The 18,965-nt window shown below is 33.7% G+C and overlaps 3 protein-coding genes across 5 annotated transcripts; 2 read left to right on the top strand and 1 right to left on the bottom strand.

Moving 5' to 3' along the window:
- The first annotated feature begins 1,904 nt into the window (after nucleotides 1-1,904).
- On the top strand, nucleotides 1,905-8,117 carry LOC136414063 (uncharacterized). Its single transcript, XM_066397856.1, has 6 exons — nucleotides 1,905-2,194; nucleotides 2,391-2,562; nucleotides 2,618-2,741; nucleotides 2,790-2,997; nucleotides 3,052-3,196; nucleotides 3,252-8,117. Exons 1-6 carry the CDS (start codon nucleotides 2,110-2,112, stop codon nucleotides 3,430-3,432), a joined length of 915 nt encoding a protein of 304 aa, XP_066253953.1. The 5' UTR covers nucleotides 1,905-2,109; the 3' UTR covers nucleotides 3,433-8,117.
- A 1,430-nt stretch (nucleotides 8,118-9,547) lies between these two features.
- LOC136414080 (uncharacterized) lies at nucleotides 9,548-14,536 on the top strand. Of its 3 annotated transcripts, none has more exons than XM_066397879.1 (5): nucleotides 9,548-9,629; nucleotides 9,683-11,756; nucleotides 12,937-13,143; nucleotides 13,208-13,573; nucleotides 14,040-14,536. In XM_066397879.1, the coding sequence occupies exons 2-5, from the start codon at nucleotides 9,691-9,693 to the stop codon at nucleotides 14,134-14,136; spliced, it is 2,736 nt and encodes a 911-aa protein (XP_066253976.1). In that variant the 5' UTR covers nucleotides 9,548-9,629; nucleotides 9,683-9,690; the 3' UTR covers nucleotides 14,137-14,536. The 3 variants fall into 3 exon arrangements, with proteins under 3 accessions (XP_066253976.1, XP_066253977.1, XP_066253975.1); XM_066397880.1 differs by having other exon boundaries at nucleotides 9,588-9,808; nucleotides 9,866-11,756; XM_066397878.1 differs by having other exon boundaries at nucleotides 9,588-11,756.
- Nucleotides 14,537-15,276: 740 nt separating this feature from the next.
- Pcmt (Protein-L-isoaspartate (D-aspartate) O-methyltransferase) lies at nucleotides 15,277-17,744 on the bottom strand. The gene is made up of 4 exons (XM_066397918.1): nucleotides 17,408-17,744; nucleotides 16,024-16,279; nucleotides 15,696-15,906; nucleotides 15,277-15,643 (listed from the first exon to the last, which is right to left on the bottom strand). Exons 1-4 carry the CDS (start codon nucleotides 17,520-17,522, stop codon nucleotides 15,482-15,484), a joined length of 744 nt encoding a protein of 247 aa, XP_066254015.1. The 5' UTR covers nucleotides 17,523-17,744; the 3' UTR covers nucleotides 15,277-15,481.
- Between the last annotated feature and the right edge of the window lie 1,221 nt (nucleotides 17,745-18,965).

Here is an 18,965-nt window from a genome sequence, read left to right as displayed (position 1 = left end):
CATGTAGAACATCTTCTTTAAGTACGGAAAAAAAAATTGAAACTGTTCTTGATCGTGTTATTTTTGACAACTCTTTTTTTGACACCCTGCATCTCGAAAACAGTGCGTTTGCGGACCCATATTAATAGGAAGTTTTTTTCTTAGAATGGGCCAAGAAATCACATCCTTCTTTCCTGAACCCTTTTTTTAAAATACCCTGTATAAGTATGTCGATCCAGTCTCTAACGAGTACCGGGTATTCTCAGGTTTTCCATTGAAAAGTCGCAGAACCTAAGAAATATATTACATGCTGTTTTGTGTAGGCTTCTAAAATTCAGTGAAAATAATATTTTGAGCTATATTTATTAATGTATTTACTCCTCGAATTCCCAAGCCATCGACGCTGAAAATAAAAAATCATCATAAAGAATATAGTAACCTTTTGAAAATGTTTAAAAAGATTTCGAAAACTTTTAGGCGTTTTTGTCGTCTTAATGGACTGATACATGCCGTATTAAATCTGCACACTTTATCCCGTATCTCGGAGAGTAAAAGCGACATTACAAGCCAGTTTGTGGAGGCTCATAAAACACATTGAGATGATTAATGTCAGATATTTGCGGCAAGGCAGTTCTTTCTCGAATTCCCAAGAAATAATCACATTGGAAATTTTCAGGAAAAGTTCTGAAATTTATATGCTGTTTTTCATTTTTTATCGATTGAAATGAATCTTGTATTGAACCTGGTTATCTGAATTGAAGTCCTGAAACCTTGGAAATATAATGGAATGCATCTTTGCACTTTCAAAATCGAAAAGATAGATGTCGAAGTGAGTCCACATTTCAGAAGCTGAAGGAATGTTCCTCTCTGATTTTAAATTTCCTCAAATTTTAAATCAGATTTTTCTAAAAGATTGCTCCAGCAAAATACCTCCACTTCCACTTCACATACAATAGTCCCAATGCATTTCACATATTCCAGCAGTAATAAAACATGTAAATTCACTCGTTATTGCATTATTTATCCTGCAGAACTTAATTAAAAGCCATAATTTTTATCTTTCTTAAACATAATGATAGGCGCTAATAAGAAAACCACGAAGATTAGAGAAATACTTCATTCATTATACGTAACCGTATGTCACTGTACGGTTGTATAACTAAGCTGCAGTTACAGTTGATCATTGGTTTACTCTTATAGATAGGGATTACTTTTAAGTTTGATAGATGTTAGATAGTAGTAAGTATTATTTTTAAGATTGACACACCCCTGAGGTACGACCCTGGTAGACATTAGTTGAAACAGGGGAATTTCCCATGCTATGTCTTATCGGTATGGGAATTTCCTGCAATAGACTTTGTCGGCCCTATAGTTGCAGTTCCAATTCCCAGTTAAAGCGTCACGGTTTAACGTGGCGGGTAGTGCAGATGACTCCCTAGCCAGGGTACGCCCATGATTTCTCACCATAAGTTTTAGTATTTAAGGACTTGCAGGATATGTACAGATTCTCTTTTCTTCTAGGTTCGGTTGGTCGTTGGCAACTCGGAAGTCGCGTCCACGCTCGCAAATTCATAAGTTACTCTGTCCTTCGCTTTGTCCACTGTATATTAATAAACGCACATTTATAATCCTTTTTCTGAGCTGTGATGTCATTATAAGATATAAATACCATCCTATATCTACACTAGTATCGAACCCGATACTACATTTATTTCGGTCACACTAAAAATTGTGTTAAATTTGATACTAAAAATTCTCCCAATTTGGTGCATTAAGACATAACATTTCGATTGTAATATTTTGCTGAGTTTTTCTTACACCATCCTATATCTATGCAAGTATCAACCCAATACTATATCGCATAAGTTCATTTTCATACAAATAGTTGTATATTTGTCAGTTTTACATGAAAATTGTTTTTTATTTGCTCTCACGTGAAGGTTTATCTATAAGTGTATTCATAAGTATTTCAATTGTATTTCGAATGAGAATGAAAAACATACGATAATTTTGCTTATATATGCAAGTGTTCACAATGGTTCAAGGAATATAGTTAGCTTCTACTTCGAGATAAATATCGGTCCAGATAGAACTGTACTAAACACCGTTTCCAGTAAGTAAATACCCACTATGGCTTTAAAATTAACAGATCTTTCTAAACAAGAATTAGAGGAATTCTTCGATTCATTTGATACAGTTTTGTCTGATGTTGACGGTAAGTGTATATTACCTTTTTTAGTACCTTACTAAGAACCAATAAATCAGGGTCTTGTTAGCTTTACCAAGAGAATAATTTCCATAGAAACGGAAGAACTTGTCAGTGACGCTTCGGTTTTAATATTTCTATGGAGGCTCTCTGGTTTGCAAAGTTAGCAGGACTTTGATATATTAGCACTTACTCATTTATATAGGAGTGCTCTTCACTGATATACTTAACGTAATTGATGGTGCTAAAGAAAGCATTAAACTCTTAAGAAACCTCAAGAAAAAGTTGTATTTTATCAGCAACAACTCCACCTCGCCTCTAGATTTATATCTTAATCGCTTTAAGGTTTTCGAGGCAGTAAAAGAAGAACTCGTAAGGTAATATTTTTAGTACATAGAAGATTAATATTACTATTGTATTTCTGTGCTCTAGGCCTATAGACTCAATTACATGGTACCTAAAAAAAATTAATTTCGACAAAGAATTGTACGTAATTGGAGTTAAAGCTTTTAGGAATGCTTTAGAGCAGGCAGGATTTAATGTAGTCTATGATGAGGTGAAATTTTTGCTCTTACTTAAGCAGTGTTGAACATTACTATCGTAGGTAACTCCTGTAGAAGAAACAATTGTGTCGGCAATGGGCATAACTGAAAACATAAAACCTAATATAGGAGCCGTGATAATTGATTTTTCTCTAAATGTCAACTTTTTCCAACTTCAAAAATGTGTGGAGTACATCAAGAAAAATAATGCAATATTCTTAGTGGGAGCTTGGGACACAGCAGTACCACTCGGCAAAAATGCTTATATCGGTATTAATTTGCTTCAAAGTTTCAATACAAATTTCACCATTCATTGACCACCAGGATCAAGGCCATTTGCTGAAATTATAGAGCAAGTTACAGGAGTATCTCCAATAGTGCTTTCGAAACCTGGAAAGCCATTCCAAGAAATAATAGAAGAAAACATCGGGCCCTTTGATGAAAAGCGAGTTCTTTTCATTGGAGATACGTAAGTACTACAATAATTCCAGCATATTCAGCTGAAAGTTAAAGTTCCATTCCAGAGTTGAAACGGATATGATTTTTGCCACGAATTGTGGATTCAAGAAATTGTTAGTACTAACAGGGTTAACTTCGGACGAAAACCTGAAGAATTGGAAACATGATGAGGGTTTCAAACCTGACTACGTATCTGACAGCATTAAGGATTTATTTATCGTAGCTTCGAAAGTTGGTATTGCCTAACGAAGGTTTGAGAATTAGGTATTAAGTAATTAAGGTTTTTTCGAAAATACGAAAAGTTTGTCTACCTCAGATGTAAAATATATGGTGCTTAGTAGCCCCAGGTTACCAACTATTACTCGACTAAAAATCCAATAACTTTTCGCAAAAACCTTTAGTTAATTATAAACTTTATTATATAAGCTTTTCTTTAACAATCGTATACTTAAATAATTAAATTCTATAATGTTTATAAAGCATCATTATATTTATTTACATGACTCGGGCAAATAAGGTAATTAGGTAAAATTTAGGTAAGACACGTGCTAAGTTCGTCACCACTATGTGTTAATTGCAACTAGATTAGTGTTCGAAAACAGTAGTATCGATGCTGGTGTGTGACATGCGAGAATCATTGGTCACTAAAATAAGCAATACAAGTAGACACTTAAAGGACGGTTTTCAATAGAATTTAGCGATTATCATGAAAGTCTCGTATTGCTCTATTACGGCTACAAAACGATCTAAAACTAGAAAAAATTCGTATACAAGAAGTATACTAATTTACGAAAAGAATTTTTTACTCGACCATCTATAATTAATTTATTTGTTAGCTATAAAACTGAGAAAAAACATTTTCAAATGAGGTAATTTGAAATGAAAAAGTGATGGGAGGGAAAAGTTGAAGGGTATTTTGGTAAATAAGACTAAAAACACTGTATCGCCTATCCCATTAAGAGTAGTAAAGTAGTAGAAAAAAACAAAATAGTAAACAAAAAATAGACAATTTTAATGCTTTCTTAATATTAATTTTTTAATTAACGTAGGTACTTTTCTGATCTTTTATAATCTACACCTTTCGTACTTATGTCTTTCACATTGACTTTGAAGACTTGTTAATCTTCCAAATTAAATTTAAAATTAAATGAAAAGTTGAAAGTGCAAGACAAACAATATAGTGCTTTTTATTACATTTTTTACAATGTCGTCATGTCAAGAATTAGCTACTCTACTTAGGGTAGCAAGATCATGACGCGACGGCTGGAGTCGTCCTAATGATTTTCTAGCCTAATGACATACAAGTGACATTAATGACAGTCCAGAGAAATGAATGGAAGTCTGAACATATGTTTTTACAACATTTACTATTTGCGTATTATTGCGTACTATAATTTTACACATATCCACGTGCTAATTGTTTGTATTTAATGTTTTTTTTAGGATCGTGATTTCATTTGAGATTTAGAGATTTTTGTCATTATATGAAAAGTAAATAGGTACTGTTAAAAATGATCAAATTTTTAAAAGGTAAATACGCAAAATTAAAACATGTAGTAGTCTGAGAAGACATTACCTACCTGCTAGTTCTGACTCTAAATCGGATACATGTGGCATTGTTTTCTTAGCCCAAATGCTGAGCGTTCCTGCAGAGTAGCGCCTTTTTGGCCGCTTATCATTTAGCGGATTGCTTAATTGACGCAAAAACATATGTAAATGTGCATATTCACTAATTTTAACACAACCTAAAAAAACATGCGCATGGTTACGCACCCCAATTCCGACTAAACTATCTCGGCCGACATAAAGTCGCTAGTCTGCTGAGACTCTAAGTATAAAGTTGAATTCCCAACACTTTTAATAACAAATTCATCCTTTTCTACTAAATATTGTTTACTTACATAGGTATATTATTATTATGATCACTTAAACTAGTATAGTGATCCTAAAGATAGGATCACAAGTATCGGTACCTAAAGACCTATTATTATCCACTAGTTTATTATCAATATCTCTAAAGTATGATATTTATACTATTTGTATAAATAGCAAAAGTGGCACTTTATTGGAATGTTCCAGTTATACTGATTTAACACGTGTAGATACTTAAATTCTAATTCTTCCAAAGGGAAAATACTTTATTATATGGGGTAACCCTTATTTGGAGTAATTGATACTAAAATGTAACGTTGCTGGGTACATCACCTTACAAAAGGTAATGTTCATGGGCGTAACATAAGAATACATCGGGGTAACATTAGAGACGTTCTCCATTTTTTTAAAAACTAAAGCAGCAAGGCAAAACTAAAGAATTCACTTCTGCCCTTCTATCTCTTAAATGCCCGTTCTTTGTTTCTTTTGTTTTAACTTTTCCCAGTTCTGCTGGTCCTTAAGACCCAAAGGAGAAGTACCTGCTAGTCCCGATTTTCCATAGACAAAATCTCACATATTGCCACTTAATTGCGTCGATAATAGTGACCTTGTTCGACAGTGCTTTATCTTCAAGATTGCTCTGTTAGCCTGCCCCTTATCTTATTATTACTTTTAATGTTATATTTTTAAACTTAATGACTAATAAATATGCAACAAATACATTACACAATGATTAAACCACTTGGCTTTCCTTAGTTAAATACTAAAATGCTCAACCCAGTTTACTTTAACTGGTAAGATTCCGGTCATACTATCCATTTTTAACATTCATTTATTTTGATTATACGTTCTGCAGTTCCATGCTCAAGATAAAATAATTTGCACTTCCTATCCATTTTCAAAATGTTTAAATAAACAGTAGGAAAGTATTAAAACATATTCTTCAGACTGATTTATAATTTACTATAGTATTATAAAGTACATAGTAATAAATTAAACTTTCAAACTTAACAAAGTAACTTTAGTCTATCTGAAAATGTAAAGATCTGAATGAAGGTAGGGTTTACACCATGTTCTCACTGTTATTATTGCTTCTATAGAACTATCAGTTGATCATTACTTGATATTTCATATTAGACAAATTACATATTCGTGTAATCGAATACTGTATAATCCATTCAATTAGAAAAAAATGGTGTAAAAAAAATCGTGGAATTTCGATATTTCGAAAAAAATTCCAAGACCCTCTGGTCCGTAAATGTATTTGAATTTATATGTATAATAATACATTTATGAAAAAATTGAATAGAATTCGACCAAAAATCAACAAAGATTAAATGTAGGTAATAGATTGAAGAACTTAAGAAAAATATCAAAATTCACCAGTGTCATACGAGCAAATATTTTTTAAAAATTTTATGGACTAAGACTTAAGAAAATACGCTACCTTATAAAGTAGTTGAAAGCAATCTATTCTCGTGTTAAGCAGCGCCTATTAATATGCATATAAAATTTGAAACTTCTATCTGCGGCAGATCAAGCAGAATAAAATATTTTTTTACTTTTAACACCCTGTAACTCTGTTACCAACTAAGATCAGACACATGCTTACATGAATTTTTTTTATGCTCACATGCTTTTTCTTTATTTTGTATTAGGTGTACAATTTTGCTTCCGCCGTTTTTTTTCCGAATTTCGCGATTTTATTGTAAAAAACTAATTATACCTTTAGGATCCAAAGTATTGTCCATCGCTGGCCACTACTTTCTCCCATCTTTCGGGCAGCATACGAATCCCGTGTTGAAAAAATTGGACATCTTTTGAAGCGATCCACGATTCTATCCAATTTCTTACTTCTTCATAAGACCGGAAGTGTTGGTCAGCTAGCCCATGTGCCATGGATCGAAACAAGTGATAATCAGAAGGAGCTAGGTCAGGAGAATATGGCGGGTGGGGTAGGACTTCCCATTTCAATGTTTCCAAGTATTTCTTGACCACTTGCGCAACATGGGGTCGAGCATTATCGTGCTGCAAAATCACTTTATCATGTCTCTCGTTGTATTGCAGCCGTTTCTTTTTCAATGCTCGGCTCAAACGCATTAATTGGGTTCGATAAAGAGCACCTGTGATTGTTTCAGTTGGTTGTAACAGCTCATAATATATTACGCCGAGTTGATCCCACCAAATACAGAGCATGATTTTGGAACCATGAATAGACGGTTTGGCCGTCGACGTGGAAGCATGGCCGGGATATCCCCAAGTCTTTTTGCGTTTGGGATTATCGTAATGAACCCATTTCTCGTCCCCAGTCACAATACGATGCAGAAATCCCTTCCGTCTTTGCCTTGCAAGCAACTGTTCACAAGCGAACAGACGCCTGTCAATATCTCTTGGTTTCAACTCGTACGGCACCCAATATCCTTGCTTCTGAATCATTCCCATGTCTTTGAGGCGTTTTGAGATTGTTTGTTGAGTCACTCCCAATGATTGTGCCAATTCTTGTTGACTTTGACACGAGTCTTCGTCAAGTAATGCTTCCAAGTTCGCATCTTGGAAAACCTTCTTTCTTCCACCGCTATGTTGGTCTTCGACGTGAAAATCACCGTTCTTGAAGCGCTGAAACCACTCACGACATGTCCTTTCACTAATAGTGGCTTCCCCATAAGTATCTGAGAGCATTCGATGAGCCTCAGCAGCAGATTTCTTCATATTGAAGCAGAAAAGTAAAACCTCCCGCAAATGACGAGAATTTGGCTCGTACACTGACATTTTCAATTGCGAATAACTTTATGATGAAGACACAAATAGACTAATATTTTTATGAGGTTATGTTAACAGGTGCCCAAGGCTCCTGCATGCCCACATGGGGTTATTTATTTCGATCATTACTTACCGCTACATACATCTATTCAAAAACGGCGGAAGCAAAGTTGTACACCTAATACTAAAGAATACATACCTTAAATAGTGCCGTACAATTCTGAAACACTTTGTATAATCAGTTTCTGTTAACAGTTCATTAATTTTAAAAAAATAATTTGTAAATAAAATAGATTGCATTTTCACCAAGGGTGTTTAATATTTTTCTCTCAAACCATTCTCCTATCAATAAAACTAAACACAGTAATTTAAACTTCTGGTTAAGTTTTAAGATAAAAAAAATTTCATTCCTTCAATGCTCTAAATGTGCATTCATTCATAAATTTTACAACATTTAATTGATAAAAAATTATGAATGAAACGATGGTAACGACCTCTTTAACAAGTTCCATTCATTAATTTCTGGGCTTGAGCTTGTTACTCAGTAGACTCAATGTGGTTCTCGGTTGTGTTTATAGGCGAGTTTCGTAAATGTCTACGTACCTTCCTGATCATTTTCAACCATAGGACTGCTAGTCTGTAAGTGATTACTCCAATTGGCATTTTTCAACTTGGATATGGGTAAAATTGGTACCGGAGAGTACAACTGGTTGATTCGAGTACTTAATCTTGATGTCTCACTTTGGAAAACGTAAGCAGTATGTTTACTTTTAAAAAACATTGTTGTTGACTTGATACGTGACGAAAGTTGAAGCATTGTGTCCAAGATCTTAACAACCGGAACTAACCTCATTAAAGTTCATATCAAATCAAAGGCGCCCCAAAACCGCTTTGACGCACACCGACCAGATGTATCTGTGGTCATTTGCTATATTAGGGGAGTAAATTTTGTATATAAAAAAAGGGGAAACTCTGAGAACTTGTGAACGTTAAATTTTAAATTATTTGTGATAATACTCTTTATGATAAAGCAATATGTAATTAGACTTATATTATGCTTTAATTGTGGCTTCAGAGTTTTTTTATTAGTAAATGGATAAATGGTTGCTAAAGAACGAAAACAGTCTGGTAGCTCTGTTTAAAAAAACCTTAAAGCCTCTCCAGAAAAAAATTTGAAAATCCTACTTATAACACTATAATAAACCCGAAAACTGTGGTCTCGACAAATATGTCGTATTGATGTTGTCGCATGTGTTTCCATATCATTGCATGCACACTTGGTATTCAAATAAACGTGTTATGTTGGGATTGTTTGAATACGCTCTTTTTCGACGAACACACCGAAAAATTGGCAATTCTTGCTTCCTATTTACTAATTGAAGTTTGAGGCCCTTTTGATTGTATGTCGCTAGAATGCCTCTACACAGGACACCGCAGATAGAACTAAAAAATGCCGTGTCTCTACCAGCAATGTTCTGATATCTTGCACAGATTATGCCGCATTTATGTTCTGGAATTGATGACTCAACTCAAATTATTATCGAAAAAGTTGCAAAATTCCGCAACGCAAATGCAAAAGTGGTTATCTCTTCTGTGTCTACTCTTTATTTACTTTGAGCAACGGAACAGGAGAACGTTCGATACGTTAAATAATAACTTTACCGAGCAAAATTGTGAATGCGCCCTCCACTTCTTTTTTGTTATTAACGTCATCAGTCACAAGTCACCTTCTGTCCGGCACACCAAGACCAAGGCAGCAAGGGCGCATGCTTCAAATCTGTTTTCTGTATTTCTCCTTTAGGGAAAGATAAGTCAGTCCTATCATGTCAAAAAATCTGAGAACAAAAGCACAATAGATTTTCAGTAACCAGTATGATGGACAATATAATTTCAATGCCCTTAGCAATCGATGACGGGCTTGAGGAGGGCGAAATAGTTTCGGACGATTTAGAAGCAATATCGGATGATTCACTAGTTTCTACACCCCTTGGTAAGTCCCTTAATCCTAGAGACAATTTGCCCGCTTTGTCTTTAAGCAGCCTGTCAGATGTAGCAGAAATTCAGAGACCGGGTCCATCAAAACGCAAGAGAACTCAAAGGCGTCATAAAAAGAGCAGCCGAAGATGTAATGTGAACTCTGATAACAGCAACATCAACTCAAATTTCTTAAGAACTAGCCTAAAGCATCAGCTAAAGGCTGCAATACACATTGAATCTGAAGATGCACATAGAAACAGTTTGAGGACTCGTTTACGTGGCATGGTCAATAATAATAGTACATCTGAGTCAGATTCAGGTGAAAAGATACTGCCTGTCAGAGAGAACACCCCTGTTGATGTATCTTCAGTGATCATCATTAGTAGTGATTCTCCAAGTACTTGTAACGAAGTGCAAGAAATTCAGCCAGAAGTGACTTCTTCAGAAAATAGAAAGGATAATATTGCACAAGCCGAACAAGTCGATGATAATAGAGATAGTCTTGCAGAAGAACTAAAAGAAAGTGATGAAATAGATAATGAACTAATACAGCTTAGACTGGATGCCCTTAAAACTGCACTTAATAGTAAATTTGGTAATAGAATAAGAAAAAAGAAGAAAAGTCAGACAATAGATGAGACAAATAAAGAAAACAGCAGTAATAATTCTGAGAATACTAGTGGTGAAGAGAAAATAACTGAAACTGGAATGGATGCCACACAAAATTCCACAACATCTGGTCATGAATCAGGTAATGTGCCAGTTTCTCCAGAAGAAGATGAGGATGTTTTAAGAGCCCTTTTACTTGCATCAATGTCCAAAAAAATAATTAATGAAACCCCCAAGTTAGCAAGTACTGAGAAACTACCCAAGAAGCTGCAACAGCAAACTAACAAAAACCTTTTAAAAAGAATCAATGTGTTTAAATTAAATAACAATTTTACCGCACAAAATAAATTTAATAAAGTTGTTAATCCAGAAATAGTAATCACCAAGCCTTTGGTAAAACCTTCAGTAATGATACCCCGGGTAGTTCCCCAAGTAAAACCTTTGATAATAAGAGTTAATTCAGATTCAGATTCTGATCTGGATATAAGTAGCAACTCTGAGAAGTTACCTGTAAAGAAACAAAGTCCACAGACTGTGATACAAAGTACTCATTTACAGAAACAAATTGATAGCAGTGTGGATAAGTTTCTAAAGGAACAAAGACAAATGGCTGAAAATAAGCTGAGCAGAAATAAACAAAAAAAAAATGAGATTACAAAAATTAATGACCATAATAGAACAATTATTAAACCTGTGATTAGGAAGGCATTAAATGGAAAAGGGCATGTGCAAATAGTCCAGTCAATAAAGTCTTCTATTGTAACCCCAAAACTGCAAACAGGGTCAAAAATTAATGATTTAGATAAGTCTGCATTAAAATTTCTACCTGCAAGCAAAAGGGAGGAATATAAAAAACTACAAAATTTAATTAAGATAAAGCATGCTCAATTGAAAACTAGGAGAAACTTACAGACTACAAATTATCTTGGTGCTGATTTACGAGGTTTAACTTTTAAAAGTGGTAACATTAAAAAAGGATCAACTTCTGATTTGAACCTTGGTGTTGTGAATGTGACAAAAACAAACAAAACCAAAAATATTTCTATAAACTTATTAAACTCTAAACTAAATAATGGTTTGAACAGTGCAATTAAAAAAGCTCCCGCAGTTTCTTCAATAAATGTGAAATCCAGAATGGTATCTTCCCCTAAAATCCAACCTAAAACTTGGCACACACAGTCAACACAAACTATAGATACTCATCAGGTGCAGCTACCTCTTAAATATGAGACAAGAATAAAGGATTTCCAGCGCCAGGAGTTAATTGCAGCTGAAAGAGAGCAAGAGAAGTGGAAGGAGTCGATGGGGCTAAGGGATATCCTGAAGCAAATGCAGACAATTAAAGATGGAAGGTACTTCATCTGTTTATATTTTACAGTCAACTACACTATCTACAACAAGGCAAAGTGTTAAACATCAAATTCTTGATGAAGTCTCAGTTTTATGTTATCAAAGAGGCCTTGATCAATTAATAATTCTTAATCAATTAACTTGAAGTTTCTTTCCTACGGTGATAGAAAATTAGGATACTATTTGACCACCACCTCTTCTTCCATATTGATCTTTTTCTAAATTTTGTGTTTAAACTCTTGATGAAACTTCTATATTTTTATATATACAAGTATATTTTTATTTTGGGTTTCCATGATAGTGGCACTAATAAGTGTTGTAAATTGTTCTGTAGCTTCAAATAACAACTTTTTTTGTTAAGTAATGCCGTTTCACTAATGAATGTTTCAATGGAATATTTACTCTAAAGTGAGCACATCAGTCTTAACTATGTTACATAGATCTTCTGCGTCCCATTGGAATCTCCATTAGATTTGAGAGAAAAGTACATTGTTTATTCCAAAGGGTGTCACAAATTCGACTTTCAATATGGTGACTTCGGAAACAGTAGGAGTTAGAAAGTCAGTTTTCTTTGGTGGAAACTGTTCAATTTTTTTCTGTTACTTTCCTGGGCTGAAAATGTGTATTTTCCATCTAGGTGGACGTTAAATGATACCACAAGTTGTTTCATTGATAATTTGAGTCACATCTTGCCATTTAAAATTTAGCATTTTTATTAGGATATTGGAAAATATATTTTGTGAAAATATTAATTTTTATAGAGGTAATAAATGCATCCAATTTTATATGATTAAAACGGTTTTATTGCTCTATTGCAATCAATAAAAATAACACTTGATGATGGTTAAAAAAACGAAACGTTGTCTTGAAATTTCAACTTCACGATCGTATTCCACTCAAAAAGTGACTTAAAAAAAGTGTTAACAGTTTGGCTCTCTCAAAACTTCTCATAAACTTGAACAGTTAGGGAGCTCCGTTTTCGTCATTATGTTACTGATATAATTACCTAGAACTTTCCCCATATAACCGACTTCTCAACTCTGATAGTTTCCGACATCCCAAAACATGTAAGCCAAATCTTGGACACACTGTATACCCAAATGTCATGCTATATTCCAATAAACAAACTGAGAATAAAATTTACAATACGAATGGCATTAAAGTATTTTTCGATGGAAAAAGATTACAGATACAAGAGCGATACAAATGCTTTCGGCCATTAGTTAAAAAACTGAACGAAGTTAGTAAACAGCAGAAGCACTGGGATAATGAAGTAGAACGATTAATGGGTCTATTGGCAGGGGCTAGAGATCAACAAGATCAACTGCATAAAAGTATGATAAGTTTAGTGAAGGAACTTGCAGAAGGAAAGGAAAAATTGGACTCCAGGTGTGTTACAGTTCACCTTGCGCACAACAACTACATGCAGGCCGTTTATTTTCGTGTTTTTCAGCTCGGTAATTGACAACCCAGTACCTAAATCCACACATGCCTTAGTAACTTCAACACCTATTAAATCCCCTCCCATTATTTCCAATTTACCATCATCAAGCACAAGCGTTCCTTTCGAAACCCTCTTAAGTCATGTGACATTGCCTTCTAATCAAACAGTGAATGATTTAAAAATTAATTGGCAACACAGTACCACAGACGACGGGGGTTGTAAAGAAGCAGAGTCGAACATTATAGGTTCTAATAACATTGATAAGTTTCTCGAGACGAATGAGGAAGGGATGGCATGGCTGGCCAAAAATACTGATCTCTGTAATAGAAAGCTGGATAAAGTGAAGTACGTTTCGCCTTTGGATTTCACTCGAAGGTGAGGATCAGAAGAATTTGGGTGGAAAGTATAAATAGTTTTGTGTATGAACTGTCTTATGTGATATTACTTATAAGCTGAAATCGACGTAAAACTTAATGAAACTATTATTCAAGAGACAAAAGCAGAAAGTGATACTTCACTTCGGTCAGCAACCGAGTGCGTCAAAGATACTACCGCACCTGTTATGTATAATATTTTTTCTACGAGCGCACGTGTCTTAACTTTGTCTTCAGTCAATTAGATATTGGTGTGCTGTAAAAAGTATTACCGCATGCACTCAGTGTCAAATACCCCCAAAAAATATTCACACCCGTTCATGCTACTTTGATTTGCAAACATTTTTTGCCGCACAGGTGCGGCGTATACTCGCATATATTATTATATTTTGTGTTAATTCATTTTACCATAGAAGTAGTTGTAATTAATAATCAGGCAGTGCTTGTGATGAATTGCATATTTTTAGGAGGCAAGGATTGGATCCATTTGGAATAATGTGTCCGTTTCAAGTGAATGGCAGGTGTAAAGATGCAGGTTGCACTTACAATCATCTTCCCAAATAACCACAAAAACTTGATAAGTATTTGTTTTTTCTTTGTGCTTTAAATGTTCTTTTACAGTTAGCAACCTTTAAAGTAAACCGTAAAAGACATCTTCATTAATTTTTTGGACTGAAAATGCCATATCTGGCATTTTTTGCTTTTAAAACGGTTGTTTGTGCAAGAATGTTACATATTAACTATTTAAATATTTTTGGAGTACAAATTTATGCCATTATTATTGTTGTTTGTTATCTATACCAATTTATTTACGTTTAGAAATCATTTTTTCAACAAACCAAAGTGTTTTGATATAGATACGCAGATATTAAATACCGATATATGTGTACGTATGTACAGAGTTTAAGAATGTAATTGTTCGCAATATTTTTGCTAATTCAATAAAACGTTTGAGATTAAAAATTCTATGTTTAATTATTATTATTAATAACATTTACTATTTAAATGTAGTGTTGAACAAGAATGTATTTTCTTAATATTATTTATTTCAATAGAAAATACTGAGGGCCGCTTCTTCCACACCTAGCTAAAACTGCACCTGAAGACACTTCCAGTCAAGAGTAGCCATTAGTCAAAGTTTGTTAATCATTAGAGAGACGTTTCAGATGATTGTATTTAATTCAACTCTTGGTTGAAAGTTCGTGTTAACTTCATTAAGAAAAAAATTGTTTTCGCCAGTTGTTAAATAACTACTGTTGCTCCCTAGACATAGAGGTACTAATCATTAGATATTTCTGAAACTTTCTTTGAGAGACGCATAAAAAGTATGCAAACAATTAAAGGATTTGTCTAAATATATTTTATAATACGTTCATAAAAAACTGCGTATTAACCTAGTAAAATAATATTCTAGTTAGGAACATGATGTGAAAAATGCTATATTTTTCGCAACGTAAATCTAAGTCTTCCAGCTTCATTGTCTATAAAACATGATTTGAACAAAGGGAAATGGATACTGATTGCCATAAAATGGCCAGGTGAGAAAGAATAAAACAAAATATTACGTGAAACTCATTATTATTAAAAATAATTAAACACAAACTATCAAAAAACAAACAAAAAGATGGTGCTAATAATGGTAGTCACAATCTGACATTTAAAGAATAGATACTCTATGTTATGAATGTATATTAAAAACGTAGTTAACAAAAAAATTTCATTCATTAAAAAAGAATTTTAAAAAATACTTAATTTTACTTAGTTAAAAGTATCATTGTGAGATAAATAAAATTAAATAATTCTGTATCTGGCAATAAAACCTCTAACTTAAACCACTATACAAATAACGATAACATAATAATAAAAAACAAACAAAAAGAAACCCATATGCAATGGATGCCTGCAGTCGTCAATATGATCGGGGCCACTGATGTTCTTTGTCAGTTAAGGGAACGTAAACAACCCCCATTAGAACTTTCCTAGCCACTGAACCATCGGATAATTTATCGATTTGTTCTAACTGCTGGTCTCCTCCTTCAGGACCTACAGGGATTATTAATCGTCCTCCTACCTAAAAATCAAAGGTCCTAGTATCAATTCCACTATAACATAATTTTATCTACCTTTAATTGGTCAACAAGTGCTTGTGGTAAGTTGGGAGCAGCTGCCCCTACGTGGATGGCATCGTAAGGGGCCAATTCTGGGTAACCCTGTCTACCGTCTCCAGATACCAGAAGAACTTGCCCTGTATTTATAAGTTCAGGATTGTCCGTTAAGACATTTTGTTTAGAAAGTTCTACTAATTCAGGAATATGGTCAATACCCACTGCTACCCTGAAAATACAATATTTTACTTACACTAAATAAAATATAAAAAGATTTTGGCAATCCTAATCCTTATATCATTTAAACAGATCCTTAAAAACAATATACAGTGAATCTACACCTTACCCTTTGGCCCCCATGACTTTTGCTATGCAAGCTGTTAAATACCCACTACCAGATCCTACATCCAACGCTCTTGTTCCATTAACAAGGTGTTCTTTAAGCAATTCCAATGCATGTGCATGCATATGAGGTGCGCTAATTGTTACTCCATATCCTATATTTTGAGGAGAATCCATGAATGGATTATTTTTGGAATAGTGGCTACGATCCACTGCTAACATTGCTTGTTCTATTATGTCCGATTTAATTATTCCATTGGCTGCAGATAAGAAATTGAGTCTATTATTTAAAATTTTAAAATTAAAGTAGCTTACAACTAAGCTTAAGCAATACAGTTTAGAAAATTGAAATAAATAGAATTGGCAATTTAAAATTTTTAAAAATACTCTGTAGTAGTGCACAAAATTTTTGTATCCGATTGACTTCTTGGTTAAATGTAGTTTTGACTCAAATATAGAGGGAAAGTTATGAAATATAAGAACTTATTAAGCCAACATTTGAGCGAAACTATTCTTTAGTTAGTATTTTATAAAAGAACTGTCTTCCTGCCACCAATTTCATACAAATATTGCTTCAATAAATTCTGCATTCACTTCATGCTGTAGTTAGAGTGTACCTATATTCGATCAATTTCTTTATTGACAACACATGTAGAGTGTTTATTTTTTGATCAATGGAAGCACATTGACCATGTCTATCAATGAAATGAATTATCATTCTGAATGTCTTGCTAACAAAGGATATTGAACTGCAGTCTAACTTCACAAAAATGCAGTATAAAACCAGTATTGTAGCTACAATTTCTTCATGAAAAATTGCAGTTTTCCACTGATTTGAAGGTTCATGAACCAGAACCCCAAATTTCTAGTTCAGTTGAGTAGTATTTTAACCAACTACTGTTTAAAAAAAAGGTTTTGTATTATTTGGCAGCAATTCATTTTATTTCATACAAATTTAATATAATAAGGCAAAGATAGAAAAACTAATGTTTTCTGCATAACATAAACTTTGGTATTATTTCATGGAGGAAAAACTTGATAGAAATTAAAGCACACTCCAATACTGGATAACAAATTTCTAAGTGAATTAATTTGCAACAAATTTGTCAATGTAAAAGTGATTTTACATAGGGGAATTGATTCATGAATTGTCAGTGTAATTGCTGGTTTTACTGAATTACCAGCAGGCCACAGTGAGATCTTTTAAAGTACTGATAAGCAAAATTAAAACCAAGTTTCATACTCTAAAAATGGCTTTGCTATATACTAGTGATACTAGACAGTAGACAGACACATTCTCAAGAGCTCTGATTATATCCAGGATGAATGTTTACAGGGGTCAGAATCTTGGAAAAATATCAGAATCAAATTATTGTTAACTTTCTTACCTTTTAAATTTCGAACTAATTCGATGTTATTTCTTCCGTGTGATCTCCATGCCATAGTGTTAACAAATATCTGGAAAATTAATAAGGTTCGCAAGGAAAAGTGTCGTTTTTTCATTACAAAAATAGGAGAGTTTTGAGTAGAATACGTACTGCCTGTTTACTGACACTGAAAATAAAACTACAATTTTCTTACCGTTGCAAAATAACAATAATTTGGCACGAAGCAAGGCTAAATTTAAATTAATGACTATTTTATTATTAAATTAAGAATTAATTCGAAATTGAAAACAAATTTTAAACGTTTTTAGATGTGTTTTGACGGCAATTCGGGAAAGACATTGACTTTTGAATTTGACATTCCAATTTGAGTTCCGTTTTTAGGTATTTTCCATTATATGTGATGGACACCTCCACTTTACCCTCCATGTTTGATCACAAATAATGGAAAATTCAGCTGCAGTACCGTTGGTTCCCGTTCGAAATTCAAAACTCTGCATGTACTTTCGTAAGAATACGGAATAGGGGTTGAGCGAATTTGTTTTGGAGCAAGTACACTTGCAAAATGCTATAGCATTGGACCTCTGTTCAAGCTTTGCTCCCTCCGCACTGCAAGCACAAAACCGAACTACTTGTTCACGTCATACTCATTTAAGCTTGTTTGACGCTGTCCTGACGTCTTGTCATGATGACATTTCACTCATCATTAATCAAATTTCGTTCATTTTCATTAATTCATTACCGAAAAAATTCGTGAGCGATCAAAAAATGTTAAAAAATAGAAAATTATGCTTGTAAAACGTCCAAAGCCAAGAACGTGGTTAAAAAGATCTATATTGACGCTCATTGCTATTGAAACGTTTATGTTTGCCGGTGCATATATTGCTTGGGGAAAAATAAACACAGATCGGGGTGAGTCACGTTATTTAGGTAGTAGCATGTTCTTTTTTTTCAACCTCGATCAAACTGTTACTGAATTTAAGTCCTACGTTCTTCTCGTAAGGCTTACGGCTCAATTTTACGAAGGAGTGGTAATATGACATCATAAAATTTCATTTAAACTACCACTTTACCCCCCACATAACTTACTTAGGTGTTGTGTACACATTTTTATTTAGAACCGTGTATGTAACAACATTATTGCTTACATTTTGCTTAGGTGGGCACAGTTCAATTGTTTACTATCACCTTCCACCTAAGTGAAAAGTGAGTATTTTAAACTGGGATAAATGTCAAATAATATATCAAAATAGTAATAATTTCTTTTCAAGCACCTGCATAACTACCCATGTTTTCTGAAATGTACCCAGAAAAAGGATCAGCACCATATTCAATTTGCAACAGGTTTTCTAGAAATTTACTTCAACAGACTTATGTTTAAATAGTTCTATATTTTTTCTTTTGTTTTTATTAACATGGGATTATAAATAACACACTAACCACACAGTATTGGAAAGGATCCTCTGTCTGTCCTAAGCAATATCTAACCCTGGTGCTATGTGCCTCAGAATTCCTATCTTTTGCTCTTGATAGAAAACAAACACTTCCCACCTGGATGTAT

Source organism: Euwallacea similis, chromosome 16, assembly GCF_039881205.1.
Source record: "Euwallacea similis isolate ESF13 chromosome 16, ESF131.1, whole genome shotgun sequence".
Lineage (NCBI taxonomy): Eukaryota > Metazoa > Arthropoda > Insecta > Coleoptera > Curculionidae > Euwallacea > Euwallacea similis.
This window is presented reverse-complemented; position numbering and strand designations above follow the sequence as displayed.